The sequence below is a fragment of the Engystomops pustulosus genome, chromosome 7, assembly GCF_040894005.1.
Source record: "Engystomops pustulosus chromosome 7, aEngPut4.maternal, whole genome shotgun sequence".
In the NCBI taxonomy this organism is placed as follows: Eukaryota; Metazoa; Chordata; class Amphibia; order Anura; family Leptodactylidae; genus Engystomops; species Engystomops pustulosus.
In genome coordinates this window covers 53,907,789-53,924,554 of record NC_092417.1, presented here as the reverse complement: position 1 = coordinate 53,924,554, position 16,766 = coordinate 53,907,789, and the positions used below count along the sequence as shown (strand labels likewise).

At 41.5% G+C, this 16,766-nt stretch overlaps 2 protein-coding genes across 4 annotated transcripts; both read right to left on the bottom strand.

Moving 5' to 3' along the window:
- Positions 1 to 1,810: 1,810 nt before the first annotated feature.
- On the bottom strand, positions 1,811 to 3,834 carry LOC140068776 (tigger transposable element-derived protein 1-like). The gene has a single exon (XM_072114172.1). It carries the CDS (start codon positions 3,718 to 3,720, stop codon positions 1,927 to 1,929), a length of 1,794 nt encoding a protein of 597 aa, XP_071970273.1. The 5' UTR covers positions 3,721 to 3,834; the 3' UTR covers positions 1,811 to 1,926.
- A 2,708-nt stretch (positions 3,835 to 6,542) lies between these two features.
- Positions 6,543 to 16,709, bottom strand: BAG5 (BAG cochaperone 5). Of its 3 annotated transcripts, none has more exons than XM_072115948.1 (2): positions 16,570 to 16,709; positions 6,543 to 8,969 (listed from the first exon to the last, which is right to left on the bottom strand). In XM_072115948.1, exon 2 carries the CDS (start codon positions 8,937 to 8,939, stop codon positions 7,581 to 7,583), a length of 1,359 nt encoding a protein of 452 aa, XP_071972049.1. In that variant the 5' UTR covers positions 8,940 to 8,969; positions 16,570 to 16,709; the 3' UTR covers positions 6,543 to 7,580. The 3 variants fall into 3 exon arrangements, with proteins under 3 accessions (XP_071972049.1, XP_071972050.1, XP_071972052.1); XM_072115949.1 differs by lacking the exon at positions 16,570 to 16,709 and adding an exon at positions 14,229 to 14,325; XM_072115951.1 differs by lacking the exon at positions 16,570 to 16,709 and adding an exon at positions 13,223 to 13,354.
- Between the last annotated feature and the right edge of the window lie 57 nt (positions 16,710 to 16,766).

Sequence of the window (16,766 nt, the reverse complement as noted above, 5' to 3'; positions counted from 1 at the left end):
TTCAATATGTTGGCCGCACAATACAACCCTTTAGGGAGCGCATCAATACACACCGCAGTAAGACTAAAGCAGGGTACCTACTACACAGCGTCTCTAGACATTTTAAGTTCCATCATAACAAGGATTTCTCCCAAGTTAAGGCAAGCATAATAGAACAGATTCCAAAACATTTCCCTAATAGACAAAACCAACTCATAAAGAGGGAGAACTACTGGATCTATAAACTTAATACCATGAGTCCATTTGGTCTAAATGAAACTATTGAAAAGATTTGATTAGTCTTCAATAGATACATTTTGGTGGTTACAAACACTCAGCATACCTACATTTGATTGGCATGACATACCCGACTTCTAATAACATTGCCAGAATTGTCGACTTAATCAACTCTCCTCTGTCCTTCAATATAGGCTTACCTTCTCCTATATGAATTTTCACTGTCCATCCCCCCCCCCCTCCTCCTGAAATAGACCCTCCGGAACTTACTCCACCTTACCTATATCTTCGGACATTCCTCCTCGCAGCAATCCCCGAAACTCCGCCTTACCCCTCTTCACGCACAGTTCTGAGGTCCGGCGCATGCGCAATATACTTGGTCGCATCTCCCAACCATTGCGCATGCGCCATCCCCCTCCACCGCTATTTATAGCCGCCACGCACCACCAGCAGCGATCATTCAGTCAGCTGCTGCCGGCAGGAACAGACAAGATACTGAGTAAGTCTGCACTAGCTTCTACTCCCCACATCACCTCGACACCTTACTCATTACGAACTTCCTTACGTTTTTAGTCTCACGGGGTCATCTTAAATATAGGTCCTTTGAGGCTTAGATGTCCCTTCCATACTCCAGTACAAGAGGTTAGTCTTTTATTTACATTTTATGTCTCAATATTGTTTCCCACCACATATCCCCTCTATCGGACGCCCCTAACATACAATATCTTTCCCCTATAGCAATCAGCTAAAAGTCTGCATATATCCTCCTAGCACAGAGAGGTTAGTACTACATCTTGGTCCAAACTTTTGATTTCACTTCTAAATATTATGATTTTAATTAATTATTTATTGATGATCTAATAATTGTTTATAATGAGTCTGGCTCTACATCGCTATTTTAAAAACTTCTATGTATTATTTATGAATTTTATGAATCTTATATATATAATATACTTCATTAACTCACTCAGAACCATTATATATTCTGTTATATTCTGTTGTTTGGGACATATGCAATTCCTATCAGCTACTATTTTATGACCACTACTTTTATACTGTTAAAGCTGTTACCGTTTTTTTTTTTTTTTAGCAACGTGGTATATACATCATGTTAAACAATACTGTGTATTCCTATTGTGAAATCCCCGAATTATCGTGTGAAATTACTACTTTTACCTGTTACAGAATCATCTGGACCTGAAGAAGGGGCCAATCCCGCCCCGAAACGCGTAGTCCATACTTTTATAAAAAATTTTAACCCAAGATTTTTGTACCCAAAAATATTGTTGTAATAAATTTTGACCACTGAAAATTCACATTTATACGTGTGATAACTGCCAACTACCTGTATCTATGTCATAAGCAGCGCGACCGAAAATACTGGTTAAAAGACAAAAAACCACTCTTAAAGAGAACCCGTCATGCAAAATAACCCCCCTAAACTAAATACAGGTAGTCCTCGACTTACGACGTTGATCCGTTCTTGCGCGGCGTCGCAAACCGAATTTTGACGTATGTCGGATCATACGTTCATTGTATCATACTTAGCCTATCCTACCCTACATAATTATCAATAAACATAGGTACAGTAAAATATTGTGCAGTATAGTACGTTTAATAATGAAATACTGTACTGTGCTGTAACAGTAATAAACAGTGTACTGTACTGTAATAAACAATGTAACAATTCCAAAGAGAGAACAGGCTTACTTATTGGGAGGAAGCTACAGAAGGTGCTTGAGATACTGGGGCAGCTGAGTCAAGAGGGGCAGCTGAGGTAGAGGGTACAGGATCTGTTGCAGGATTTGTTGCAGGCAGGATCTTGAAGTACTGCAGCAGGTTAGTTTGGAAGGAGACCATCTTCTTCTCCTCCAAGATCTCCTTGTAACAGCTAAGGGAATCCATGACTCCTCTGGCAACCCTAGTGTACCTTTCCATGTTGGGATCCTCAGCCTCAAACCTTGACAACCCTTCCTGTATCAGGGCAAAACCTGCTGCCAAGCCCTGCCTTGTAAATCTCTTAGGTTCTGGGGTTGGTTTGTCTTCCTCTTCCTCTATTATCTGCTTCTCCAGTTGAATAAGGTCCTCAGCAGATAACTCCTCTCCATGAGATGCCAATAGCTCTGTGACATCATCCTCCTCCACCTCCAGATTCATTGTCTTACTCATATCAACAACGTTCTTTATGACGCTAGTCACTGACTCTTGGACCTCTGTGACATCATTCACAAACTGGTGACACAGTTTTTTCCACACACCATTCATACTGGTCTGCTTAACCTCATCCCAGGAATCAGCAATGTTATTCACAGCATCAAGGATGTTGTATGTTTTCCAAAAGTCCTTGAGAGTCAAGTTCTTATCCTTTTCAGTTGCTGCTAAAGCATTACCAATGACCCTTTGTAGGTAGTAGGCCTTGAATGTAGCAATGACTCCTTGGTCCATAGGCTGTATTAGGGCAGTGGTATTAGGTGGAAGGTAAACCACCTTGACATTAGGGTTAAAGTCATCCAGATGGGCAGGGTGTCCAGGGGCATTGTCCAGAATTAGCAACACCTTAAAGGGGATATCCTTGGAGGTACAATACCGCTTCACGTCTGGCACAAAATGGTTGGTGAACCAGTCATCAAACACTGCAAGTGTCACCCATGCCTTCCTATTAGACTTCCAGATGACTGGTAGATGACCTTTTGAAATACCCTTGAGCGCCCTTGGATTCTCAGCCTGATATACCAGCATGGGCTTCAGTTTGTAGTCGCCAGCAGCATTGCCCCCAAGAAGCAAAGTCAGTCTTTCCTTGCCGACTTTATGACCTGGTGCTGTCTTCTCCTCCTTGGCAATGTACGTACGGTTAGGCAAACGTTTCCAGAACAAGCCTGTCTCATCCACGTTGAATACTTGTTGAGCACAGTAACCACCCTCCTCAATTATCTTAGCCAATTCTTTAGGAAACTCAGTTGCTGCTTTCTCATCAGCACTAGCAGCTTCACCTTGCACTTTAATGTTATGGAAATTGGCACGATCCTTAAACCTCATAAACCAACCCCTACTCGCCACAAATTCTTCACTTTGACTTCCTTCCCCCTTTTCTCTTTTCAAAGCCTCAAACAGTCGCCTAGCCTTCTCCTGAATAACCATAAAACTCACAGGGATACGGCGTTGATTTTGGTCTTCCAACCAAAGCACCAATAATCTTTCCATCTCAATAATAAGCCCACTACGCTGCTTTGTTATCACTGTTGCTTTCATAGGAGCAGATCCTTTCACATGTTCAAGGATACGATCTTTATCCTTGATAATCGTAGCAACAGTAGAACGACTAAGTCCTAATGACCTGCCAATTTCTGTTGCTGTTTCCCCCTTCTCTGATTGCCTTATGATACCTACTTTCACCTCCATGGTGATGGCCTTCCTTTTCTTTGATACACTATCAGATGAGTCTACCTTTCGTTTGGGAGCCATAATGAAGGGTGTTATGCCGTGCAGGAGACTCGTTTTTCTCATGTACAGTAACCGGGTACAGTGTGCAGTACAGTACTCTATGACTTCCGGCGCACGTACGGTTCGACTTACGACGCAAAACCGCGTAAGTCGGAATGAGACGTATAAAGCGTCGTAACCACGAAACGACGTAACCCGAGACCGTCGTAACCCGAGGACTACCTGTATATTTTCATAAACTGCCAATAGAGAGCATTGTCTCTATCCCTACATTGTCCCTCTACATGCCTGTAAACCTAAGCAATGAGGTCCTAAAGCTGTATGCAAATGGCCTGTGAAATGTCCAATGAAGCATTAGCATATTCAAGCTGTCCACTCTATTCATGAGTGGGAGGCACAGCCACGCCCCCAGTGCATGACTGACAGCCTGTATAATGATGTGCTTCCTGGTGGCCACACCCCCTGCAGCCTGTGTGTGCATGTGTGTGTGTTTAGGAGAGATACAGCAGCTCCAGGCAGCCATGTTACAGCAGAACATGTCAGATTCATGTGTAGCTGATGTCTGTGTCTCTCACCTGTATATTAGGAGGATGCAGCATGTCAGCAGATGCAGCACACACACTAGCCATGCTTTACTATACATTACACACAGACATGAGCAGGGGGAGGAGAGGGGAGGGGTAACAGGGGTGACATCACTGCCTCTGACCATGTGACCAGCCTCATTTACATGATAAAGAAAAGATGATTTTACAATGATTAATGTATGAAATGACTAGATAAAGGCTGGGATGGGATCCTTGTGAGCTGCTCCAACAGGTAGTAGTGACAGGACAAGTGACACAGACCTGATGACAGGTGCCCTTTAAAGACTACATCTCCCACAATCCCCCTGGTCAGCACAGCTTCTTCGTACAGAGGAACGTGCAGCCACACCCCCACAGCAGGGAACAAGGAGCTGACTGCACATGTCAGACCAGGGAGCAGAGACAGTATACAGGTCGTTTCTATGGAAACTGTAAGTGTAGCAGGAGCTGGCAGTGCACAGGAATGACTTTGGTTTCATGAAAAGGGGGCAGAAGATTTAATGACACTGAATTAGTAAAGTGATAAGGTATAGTGAGGTCAATCTTTGTCACCGGAGAACCCCTTTAAACTACTGCTACTTTATTCATGTCAATATTTGTTCACATAGGACTACACAATGACCTTAAAGGACATCTACCTCCAGGATATACTGGTGTGTGCCCCTTCTGGCAGTATCTGCTCTTCTTTAAGCTTATTATGCCCTTGTTTTTAAGAAATAAAGCTTTTAAAAATTATGACAATGAGCCCAAGACTCCATGCTCCATTGACATCTATGGAGCCGAAGCCCCTCAGGTTCATTGCAATAATTTTTAACATTTCTTTTTCTTAAAAACAAGGTGCTAAAAAGCCTAAAGAAGAAAAGATCCTGCCAGGGGGTAATACAACAGTATGTCCATGTGCTTGGTTTACCACCCTTCATCCTGGTGGTAATGTCCTTTACCATTTTGGAAATCGTTTGTTGTTCTCCAGTGCATATATACAATATCCAATAACCAGGACAATAGCAAATAATGACAATGTTGCAGGAGGAGCATTCATTCTGAAACTTTATTAAACTTGTATAACAAGATATCCCAGAAAAAAAGACACTCATCAAAGCAATGCTTCTTTAATGATGAATATGCCAGTACAGCTGATAGCTTCAGAGTAGCAGCAAATAAAAGTTACAATCATCAATTGACAGAATTGCACATGAATTCTTCAGGCCATACATTACATTGAAACTCTTTTTACCATATACAAATGTGTTGCAGTTTTGAATGTTTAGCGCCGTCCCAGAGGTGTAACATGCTTTACAAGTACTTCATATGAAGAAGGCTCGCAGGCTGGCAGATATTGCCTTTACTGAATGGCTTCCCAGTAAATGAACACCTAAAAACACATCATGCAGTATAAATGGGGATGGATTCTCTTGAGAAAAATCTACTTATTACATCAGTTACCATTGGTAGTATGATATGTTTTTACTGTGTGATCATAGATGCTGGTGAATGTATAGGACTCTCCTTCACCTGTGACATGAACCTGAATCCTTTTAAATAAGATCATCTGTATTTTAACTAAATACGTTTAGTCGTCCTGTATTAGAAAAAGGATTAAGAAGACTCCGGTTAAAGGCGCCAAAATTGCAATACCAGATACAGCCATTGGCCAAGAGTGGTACAGGCTCTACAAAACACAACCAGAAAATGTTGACCATGTATTCCAACCCTAGAGAATCACTTTAAGCTAATTAAACATTATGATATAATGAGACCCTCTTTTTCCATGCTGTAAAATGGGTTTTCCAGGATCAAGATATTGATGACCTAAGTGTCCTCTCCAACCTGCTACAGGTAGGGATCACAGCTCTTTAGAGAAAGCTGTGGCCTATTTTTTATGTTACTCAGTGTAACTACCTGCACTCAGTTAACTTCCGTTACCTTGAATGGAATAAAACTGCAATACACTGTATTACTGCTACTGTGTACTATATGCAGGAAGCCAGACCAAGGTCAACTAGCACTCGCTCAAGGGCTGAAAATTTTTAGACATTTGATTGGAGGTTGTCAAAGTTGGACCCCAATGATCTTCTTCAATGGTTTGAAAGGAAATCTACCATGAGAATAGTCTAAGGTAGACTACTTACACTTACATGTGCATTTCTTCATCTTCTAATAAATAATAATTCCTCTATATAGTGCTAACAGATTACACAGCGCCGCACAGAGTTTGCCAAATCAGTCTTTTCTATGGAACAGTGTTTCTTATAACCTGGAATGCTGCCAAATTCCGGAAAAAAAAGTTTCTTTAAAAAAAAATACTAAGCCTTATGTCATTTGAGGTCTTTTCAGCGCTGTTTTTTTCAAATTTTCTCAAGCCCCCACTCCTGTTCTGTCGTACTCCACGCAGAAAGCCAGAGAACGTGCGTTAGAATCTATGTGAATAAATTAAAGGATGAAAGCTCCGAGTGGGGCTCCGATGATGTAAGCTTGAGCACCTCAGGCTAATTAGCATATTTTTAAAAGCTATATTTTTTTTTCAAAATTAAGGGCAATCCAGGATATAAAGAGGACATAAAGAAGCACAAATATAAGTGTAATTAGTCTACCACCACCAGAATCAGTGATTCTGATGGTATATTTCCTTTTAACGTTATATCCAGATTTGGATAAAACCCATTAAACAGCATTCTAAAAAAGAAGCAATGCCACACAAGCAGATTTGTGCATATGGTCCTAAATTCCTAAAATAAAGAATCATAACACAAGAACGTAATGCCTGCTTTCCCCTCAGGAGGCACTATGTGAGAACAGCACACTGGCTGTCAGGTTGCCTATAGATCGATGAACATGATCTGTTCAGCTTACTGTGGAGAGGCTCTTCTAACAAAAAAAGAAATAGTGTCACAACCAGGCAACTCAAAAGAAATTGTCTATCATCTCCATCAGTTACGGATTAATAGAATCAAACATGACAAACCAAAAAGTATAGCAGTGCAAGCGAAAAACACATGCCGCAAATCACAGCAATTGACAAGATATCGGACAACACTAAACTTGTATAAACTGATAGCTTATTGGCTAAAACCCAATAATTGCTTAGCCCCATATTCCATAAGGTCATCACTAACTGCTAGTACAGGGGCTTCTTACAAGTTTTTTGGATCAGATATCGTTGTGCAGCTCAATTGTGTGTAGGAATGCTTCTTTGGAAAAATATTTATAAAAAATGAAAAAAAAACAACGTGTTATAAATGAAATCCGGTTTTACACTTGGCTTAGTGACCACACACGTGTTATCTTCATCCTACAATCATACATTTTGTGCAAGCTTAGGGTCAGCTAAAGCGGGTCCTAATATTCCCATTCATCGGTCTTCATGTCCAGATAGCTCAGGATATTGTTGGCAAACTTTACCGCTTGCTTCCTTGCAATTTTAGAACGTTCATCGCCTTGTGAATCAATGGCGTCCAGAGCCAATAGCTGCTTGGTGAGGAGCTCTTCCAGCCGCATATAATTTTTATCTGCTCTCCTGCCATCAAAGGATAAGACCTCTTTCTGAAGCTCAGACAGGCTCCCGAGGACTTTCCATACAGCAACATGTGATGGGTGTTCAGGATTGACTGGATCGCCAATGTTGTGTCTCCTTTCGAGCGCTTCCTTGAGGTCAATGTAAGTAATGACAGCCTGTACCTCCACCACTGCTCTCCTCCTCGCTTCTCGAATGCAAGGATTCCTCCCCACGGTCACTTCATCTAACTGTGCGATGAGACTCTGAAGTTCTGATTTGGTCCCCAAATGAATTTCAGAGACTCCGTTTTGTCTTTCCAAGAGCCTGGCTTCTATGTCAGCCAATCGCTTGCGAATCATTTCTATTTGGACTATGGACTGGTTCTTGGCCAGGTCATAAGCACTGGTGAAGTGGGCTTCCTCTTCAAGGTCTAGATATTTAAATAAGCTGTTTATTTCTTCTACTACCTCTTTTCTGTATGTCCTCACTTCGACATGGCCCGAAACATCTAAAGCGTCCAGTTCAGCTATAAACCCGGAAAGCACACATGATAAGTGTCTGTAGGTTTCACATTCATTTACGCCAGCAAGGAGTGCGATTAGGCTGGCACGGGCCTTATTGACTTCACCCATAACAGAATTAATCTTAGATATGGATGGATGAGCATCAGCGGAGAGGGGAAGGGCTAGCACCTGTTGCCTCAAACAATTTTCTAGTATTTCTTGTATAGCAAGAACTTTAGTTAAAGTGCGATACCTAGCTTTTCTTAATGAAGCTCTGCCCTCAGTCTTGACTTGTGTAAGTCTCATAAGAATGTTCTGAATGCCTTCCTCAAACTCCTCTGTAATAGATCCTCTTCCTCCATACAATGGACCTATTTGTTGAGCTACAAGAGCTTGCACCTCCTTGAAAATCTGTTCGATCTCCAATCTACAGGGATGGTTTGCAGTCTTCTCCAATTCTTTTAGAAGCCTCTCCACCTCATCAGTTGCTCTCTTCCGGGCTTGCTGAATGTTCCCCTTCCCTTCTGTGTCTATTGATTCAATCTCAAAGAGTTGTTTGGTCAGAGCTTTCTCCAACTTTTTGTACTCCAAGTCACTCTGTAATCCACTGTAGCTAGCCACATTCTGCTCAAGGTCTTTGACTCTCCGTTGGATCTCTTGAAGGGCTGTGATCGAAGCATGTTGATTACCCATATCCATACTCAGATAATCCACCGCTTATAGTTTAAACTAAAAGAGAGAAGAAGAACAGTGCTCAGTGACAGAATATCAGACAGGTAACACTACAGTGCATTTATATAATTATGTTGAGGAGCAATTCCAGTCAAGGCATTTGGGCATCTACATCATCCATAAAGATTACATTGGGGGGCGGCGATCGGTTGCCATGGTAGCCTCGGGTCTTCGTTTGACCCGAGGCTGAATAGCTTCTGCAGATTCGTTACAATGAGCCAGTAGCTCATTGCCATATATAGTAAAAATGCCATATATTGCAATACAGAAGTATTGCAGTATATGGTAGGAACGATCTGACCATCTAGGGTTAATGTACCCTAGATGGTCTAAGAAATAGTGAAAAAAAAAAAAAAAAAAAAAAAAAGGAAAAAAAAAGTTTAAAAATTAAAAAATTAATAATAATTCAAATCAACCCCCTTTCCCTAGAACTGATATAAAACATAATAAACAGTAAAAATCACAAACACATTAGGTATCGCCCAAAATGCCCGATCTATCAAAATATAATAATGGTTACGGCCGGCGGTGACCTCCAAAACGGGAAATGGCGCCCAAATGTCTGAAATGCGACTTTACCCCTTCTTACATCACATAAAAAATGGAATAAAAAATTACCAAAATGTCGCACAGACCTAAAAATGGTAGCAATGCAAACGTCGGCTCATTTCACAAAAAATGACACATTCCCCAGCTCCGTACCCCAAAGTAGGAAAAAGTTATTAGCGTCAGAAGATGGCAAAAATGTTTTTTTTTTCTTTTTTGTACACATTCGTTTAATTTTTGAAAATGTATTAAAACACAATAAAACCTGTATAAATGTGGTATCACCGCGATCGCACCGAACCAAAGAATAAAGCAGAGGTGTTATTTGGAGCGAAGAGTGAAAGTCGCAAAAACTGAGCCCACAACAAAGTGCGGGGTTTTTTTGGTTTTTTTTTCCACATTTGGAATTTTTTCCAGCTTTGCAGTACACGGCATGTTAAAATAAATAACGTTACGGTAAAGTAAAATTTGTTACGCACAAAATAAGCCCTCATACAGGTCTGTACACATAAAAATGAAAAAGTTATGGATTTTTGAATCCTGCGTCCTTAAGGGGTTAAATCCCCCATACACATTATACACCTGTCAGCTGAATGGTCATTTGGCAGACAACTATATCTCCGAATTCCTCAGAAATTAGTTTGAGAAAATTGGCTTAAAGTGCGTATATAAGGGAAATAATGAGGCCTTACAACAAAATAATCGGACAGCTTATTCCCAATTTGCTTGATACTCATCTCCCGTATATCTGCCACAAAGGAAGAAGCGGGTTGTTCCAAGCATATTACATGGTCAATTGAGGCGATTTTAATCTAATGTGTGTGGTGGTAAAGGGGGGGGGGCTATAGAGCATTGATCTTTTAAGGATGATGAGCGTCTGTGTGCAACCTCACATTTGAAGATATCCATAACATGCCAAAGGAATGAAGTTCAGCTCTTATAGAGGTATTCTCATCTTGGGTGTATATCTGACGCAGGATTTGTTGTAAATATATGATATTTTCAGGACCCTCCTCTGGGAACGGCAACTTGAGAATAGAAGTCATCTGGTGCTTTCTATTCAAGTCTACAGTAGAGTTGAAAAAAAGCAAAGTGTTTCTGCCATTTCTGTCTCTCCTATAGAGTTATATATCAACCAGATTCCACTACTTCACTGTTCAGTCGGCCATGGGGATCAGAAGATCACTGTTCCCAAGATTGGTGCAGGTCCCAGAGGTGGAACCTACATCTATTAGGTCTTTATTCTGTGTGTATATCATACCCAAGATAAGGAAACCCCCATCTAGCCCCGTCAATGACCCCCTAAGAAACATCTGCCATAGATTCCTTTTCTGAATGGGAAGCATAACACAATATGCAGCACTTCTATTTCTAAGAGTCAGACACTGCAGCAAAATTTACCAAGCCCAAAAACTCCATAAGGTTTTATCATGTCATGACATTGTCGGTGTGTGTTGTAGCTTCAGTTTATCTAGGAATCCATGATGTCCATGTGATCAAAGCCTTAGGGGCAAGTAGCAGTGATAAACTTCACTGTTTCAATCTTTTATCTTGAGAAAGGTTCAGTTTGATTTGCATATGAGATAATAGTTATGTATAATGATAAAACTAAAGAAATATGCCCTTTAAATAAACTAGATGTCAGATACAGAAAGTCTCCTCAATTTAATTTCAGTGAATGTAAAAACCGCAGCTAAAAATAGTGGCAGTGTCTGCTGTGCTGGTGATACAGTGTGATGATGCAGAGTAATGCGCTTGCCTGGAATCTGACTGCAGCGACAAGCTCTTAATCTGCAGGCTATGACTGCGGCAAGGAATATTTCCATACATAAACCTCAATCCTGAACCATACAGCTCACAGAACATCATGTGTTCCCCTAACAAGCCAGGGCAGGAACGTCCACTCCTTACATGGCTGGAGTGGAGTCCTCAGGGAATGCAGTATACTTTATGGGAGGGAGGTGACAATAGTCACCCTCTAGGAGACCTGGCATCTGTGTGGCTCAGCAGAGGAACATAAGGTCTAATCTGATCCATTTGTGTAAAATGTACTAAATATAAATATAAAATATTGTTTCAAATGGTTTTTTTTAGTAAATTGTTGACATGGCTCCTGAGATTGATCTAATTCTGCTTTATATTATTATTTCTCAACATCGTTTCTAAGACAAATACTCCTACTCAAATCATTTACATTAAAGGCTGGGACCATACACTATAAAGGTGCAGTCACACGCGGTATGCCCGCCGGGTGCTGGAGAGGAGGAGGAGGTTGCCCATCCACCCTCCATAAGAAACAGCGGCGCGCGGCCGCACACTCGTGAGGTGATACAGCATGCTCTATCTTTTCCCGGCGTACTACGCGGAACGGTGTCACACATGTGTGGCAACGGGCCGCCATTGCCTTCTATGGAGACATACATGTGGCCTCAAATTTGCGTCCCCCAGACAGCCATCTGAATGAGCCCTAAGATGTATAAAAAAAGCACTGCACATGGTTATTCCCAAGCTCCCCCATATCCTAGATGGTACGATTCACCCACATTTAAATAAGGAATAGGAAAACTCGCTCTCTCATGGACAGCCACCTCTCTATGCATTCACTGTTTGAATGTACAACCCATGTACCCAATATCTATGCAACTTCCTTTTTACGATCATGCACTGTCTGGATTCATTCAATAAAAAAAGGTTTGTCTCGATAGCTGAAGCCATGGTCCAGTTAGACATGTTTCCCATTAAAGGGAATGTAGTGATGGGGGGTCGTATAGTTTCTAGCATATAAAGGTACTCTCTCTGAATTAAATCTATATCATACCAGTATGGAGACCCTAAGTAGTATCCACTATCAAGTATTTCACCTGCACAGGTCCTAGGACTATTTAATACTTAAAGGAAATCTACCATTTGCTTTAATGCACTATGGACTAAACATACCTTGAGAATGCTGAAGCTACACTGATGCAGACACATATCTTGTTTAATCCCTGAACTGAGTGGTTTTGCTGAAAAAACTAATGGTAGATTTGCTTTAATTACAACCCATCCAATACAGCTACGGTTGAAGTTTAGAAGAGCATTTAGTGTTATAGGCATCTGCACATCAATAACAGGACTAGGTTTGCTGTCATAGTGCTGACAGAGATATTTATTCTTTTACCCAGTGCAGAGTCAACAAACAACTATAGGTTCCAATTCCCTACATGCTGGATACATTCTGCCATTGACCCTATTGTCAGCTACAATATTGCAGGCAGTCCCCAACTTAAGGGCATCCGACTTATAGACAGACCTCTCTGCCCACTGTGACCTCTGGTGAATTCTCTGGATGCTTTATTTTAGTCCCAGGCTGCAATGACCATCTGTAAGGTGTCTGTAATAAAGCTTAATTAATACTCCTTATCCTCATAACAGCAAGAAATTTGGAAAATTAAATAGTCACTGGGACAAAAATTTTTGTCTGGAGCTACAATTATATAATATACCCGTTCCGCCTTAATTCTTATTCTTTATTTATATAGCGCCTAGAGACTTGCATACAGAACCTATCTTGTACTTATCTCGGGGACTGCCTGTATAAGGAATGGGGTGAAGATTCGCTCTGCACACGTGTCACATGACAGTACTAGCACTGGAATGGATACTAACAAGCTGTCATGTTGAAAAAAATAATAGCAAACGACAAAACATGTTTCCTAACCTACCCGAGAAGAATAGCCAGGAGGTCTCCTCTAGAGGTTGCTATGGAAGGAGTGGGCTTGCTGGGTGTGTGGACAGGACCTCCTTTAGTATCAATCATACACCAGTCAGGGGTTGCTTCCTCCTTGCATTTGCTTGAGTCTGGGAGCGTGGCAATCATTTTTTTTAACTCTTGTATGAGCAGGTTGAGACATCAGCCAGGGCGGAGTATAAAGAATATTAATATTTCTAGGATTGTATGTGCTTACGTTGAGGGAAGAGCCTGTCAGACAACCTAGGACTTCACAGTCTTGAAGTCACCTAATAATAGTCTTCCAAGTGTTCTCTACTAGTAGGACACATCTCCACCATCAATAAAGGGTTATAATAACTTAAGGTTGGGCTGGTCACAAATACTACATGCAAAGCCTGATGAGGAGAATCATTTGGCAGACAAAACACACAGTGGACACCTACACCTACTAAACAACCACCAGATCCTAAACTAGGCAAGAGTACCTATGTACTAAAGGCCAAATCTGAATTGTATAGGGATAGTGATACTACTAAGCTACTCAAGATTTCCAAAATGACTGAATCACTAGTATAGATGACAGTCAGGAAACACTGGACAACTAACTTATTAGGGGGGACTCAAATAAGACACAAAATTCCCCTCCTGCCGTGGAAAGAGTGGTAGCCAATAGCATGGCTGCATAATCCTGGCTAACAGAAAGGCCTCCTACTGCTGTCTGCAGGTAGATAACATAGCAATTAGATAAGTCCAACCCCTTTGCTATATAGCGTCACTGGAGGAAAGTCTCATGTGTATTACACTGCATGAGACTTTTCTCAAAGTATTACATTTCCTGTGCAAGCATCCATTTTTTTTGATAATCTGCAGTAAATATGTGGCAAACATATACTCATATTAAATAGTGATATGATTGATAAGGATTTTGCATTGCAAAACTTCCAGGATAATAGTCATAGCCTTAAAACATGGAAACATTCTTATTTATAATTGCTTACCTCTTATAACAAAACACAAGTTGCTACTTATCTAACACAAATGCTTTGGTCAAAATGCATATGGTTTCATGGAGAAGTTGGAGAGTGCATTTCAAGGTGCAATCCAATGTAGCAGCATTCTGCCTCAAAATCAATAAAAGAAACTAAATTGGAATCCAATTCCTTTCACAGGTTGTTCTGTGAATTTCACCGAAATAAAAATAAGCTTTTATCCGGCATACACTGCTCATAAAAAGTTTGACATATTTGTCTTGTGGGTGAAATTTTTAAATGCCCAACTGTTAAATGTTTCATTACTTTTTGCACTCCACGCTGTTCTCTTCAAATTCATATCTTGCTTTTGCAGGTCAAAAAGTGGGAACATAAGATGGAGGGCAGCAGTGATTCCCAACATATGGATATACACTGGGATATGTCCACTTGTTCCGCCCCTCCGATCTGAAAGTGGGAGGAGTGAACATCAGCAGGATTCAGTGATTTACTGTCATTGATGTTCCGTGTGATATAAAATGTCATTATTTGGAAAACCCACAGTGTAGAAATAGTGGAGGCCAGGGATGGATGCCACAAAGTTGCATCCATCCTCCCACACCTTGTACTAGTGTCCACTGAGCATATTCTGCGCTCTCCAGCAGGAAGAAGCATTGAAAAATTAAGTCTTCTGTGTTTTTTAACACGTACTGAGCAGATGGGGCAAAAAACATGCCCTTGTCTACCAGTAGAACTTTAATTACACCTTTCACGTATATGCCGGTAGCTTTCCTGCTATATATGCTTAACGTGTCCTAAAGACAAAATGTGAACAGCAAAATTTACACCAGGTCTTTGATCCGTGAATCACCCAATAAATTTCCTGATCAATTAGAATTGGTGTTTAAAGAGTCATCCTTATCATGTTGTTCACATTTTGGCTTTTTGAGACTAAGATGGTACTACTTTTGAACAGTACCTGCTTCAAACAGGGTGTCCTCAGATAGATGTGGTAACCGAGCTTAGGGTTTCACAGAGAGTCATCATCAGGTTGCAACAAAGATACTGGAAAAGTCACAGAAAAGTGTAGAAAAGTGGACATCCTTTGGTCACATTCCACACAGTGGACCACTTCACTGTGAACAATGGGACTCATTTACTAAGGGCTCCAAGGCCGCACTTTCGTAGGGTTTCCCAACTTTTTCCGTTTTGCACTGAATTCCGCCGGATTTTTGGCGCAAGCGATCGGATTTTGCACCGGCTTTCACACGACAGAAATCGGGGGCGTGGCTGACGGAAAACCTGACAGATTAGGAAAAACCGCAGAATTAAAAAAAAACAAATTGTGTCGCAAAATCAAGCACTCACATGCACGAGAAGAACTAGGTAACTCCAGCGGACCTCGGCGCAGCAGTGACACCTGGTGGACATCGGGCGCACGACCTTAGTGAGTCACCGGAAGACCCGAATCCTCGCCGGAGAACGCGCCACTGGATCGCGACAGGATCGGGTAAGTAAATGTGCCCCAATGTCTTGAAAAACAGCATGATACATGCCACACAACTCCAGGCACAATTAAGGGAAGCAAGAGGCACCCAAATGTCATGTCAGACCATGTGTAACCATTAAACGGCTTTTCCCATGAAACAAGTTAGGCCCTATTAACAAGATAGGACCTAACTTGCTGATCAGTGGGGGTCTCAGTGATGAATCAGTGATCACGAGAACAGAATATGGCGAAATTTTATAAAAATTTTTTGTACACAATTGTTTAACTTTTAAAAATGTGTTAAAAAGCAATAAAACCTATATAAATTTGTCATCACCGCGATGGTACCGAACCAAAGAATAAAGTAGAGTTCTGTACACGGAAAAATTTAAAAGTTATGGATTTTTGAAGGTGGAGAGCGAGAAATCAGTGAAAAAACCCTGCGTCCTTAAGGGGTTAATCCAGTCATTCTGCCTCTGCAGGAATAACACAAGGCCTAGCTGTAATTGATGCCTGAGGCCACATGATAAGTTCATGAGATTTTGTGGGGTGTATCCAGTGCTGGCGTTTGATTTGGTATCGATAAATAGTTTGAGAAGAAGAAATCGCCCTGATATGTGTTACTATAATATAATGTCACTGCAGCGGGACTTTCAGTGAGTGGTATATAAGTTTGTGTGAGTTGCGAGGTAAGTAATATCGCAGTATATCAATCCTCGCCAAATTACTAGTTATAATAACATTCTGATGTTATCTGACCCTAAATGATGAGACAAGAAAGCCTAGTGCTCCGGCAGTGGTGATGTTATGTACAGCTGTGTCTCCCTGTCTCTCAGCACTAGGAGGCAATGACAGGTAGATGACAACATGGCAGCCACTAACCTGTCACCCCAGGCGGCGGGGGGAGGGGAGCGGGCGCCACACCTCTTCCAAACTCTACACTTTGCCACACCCCTCTTCGGGCTCCCGGAGATCCCACACAGTGGGCTCCGGGTCAGTGACGGGTCACCATGGCCCAGTCTTTTCGCTGGAAAAAGCGGTCTAAGCACTCCCACGTTGTCATAGCCACAGCGGAAGTG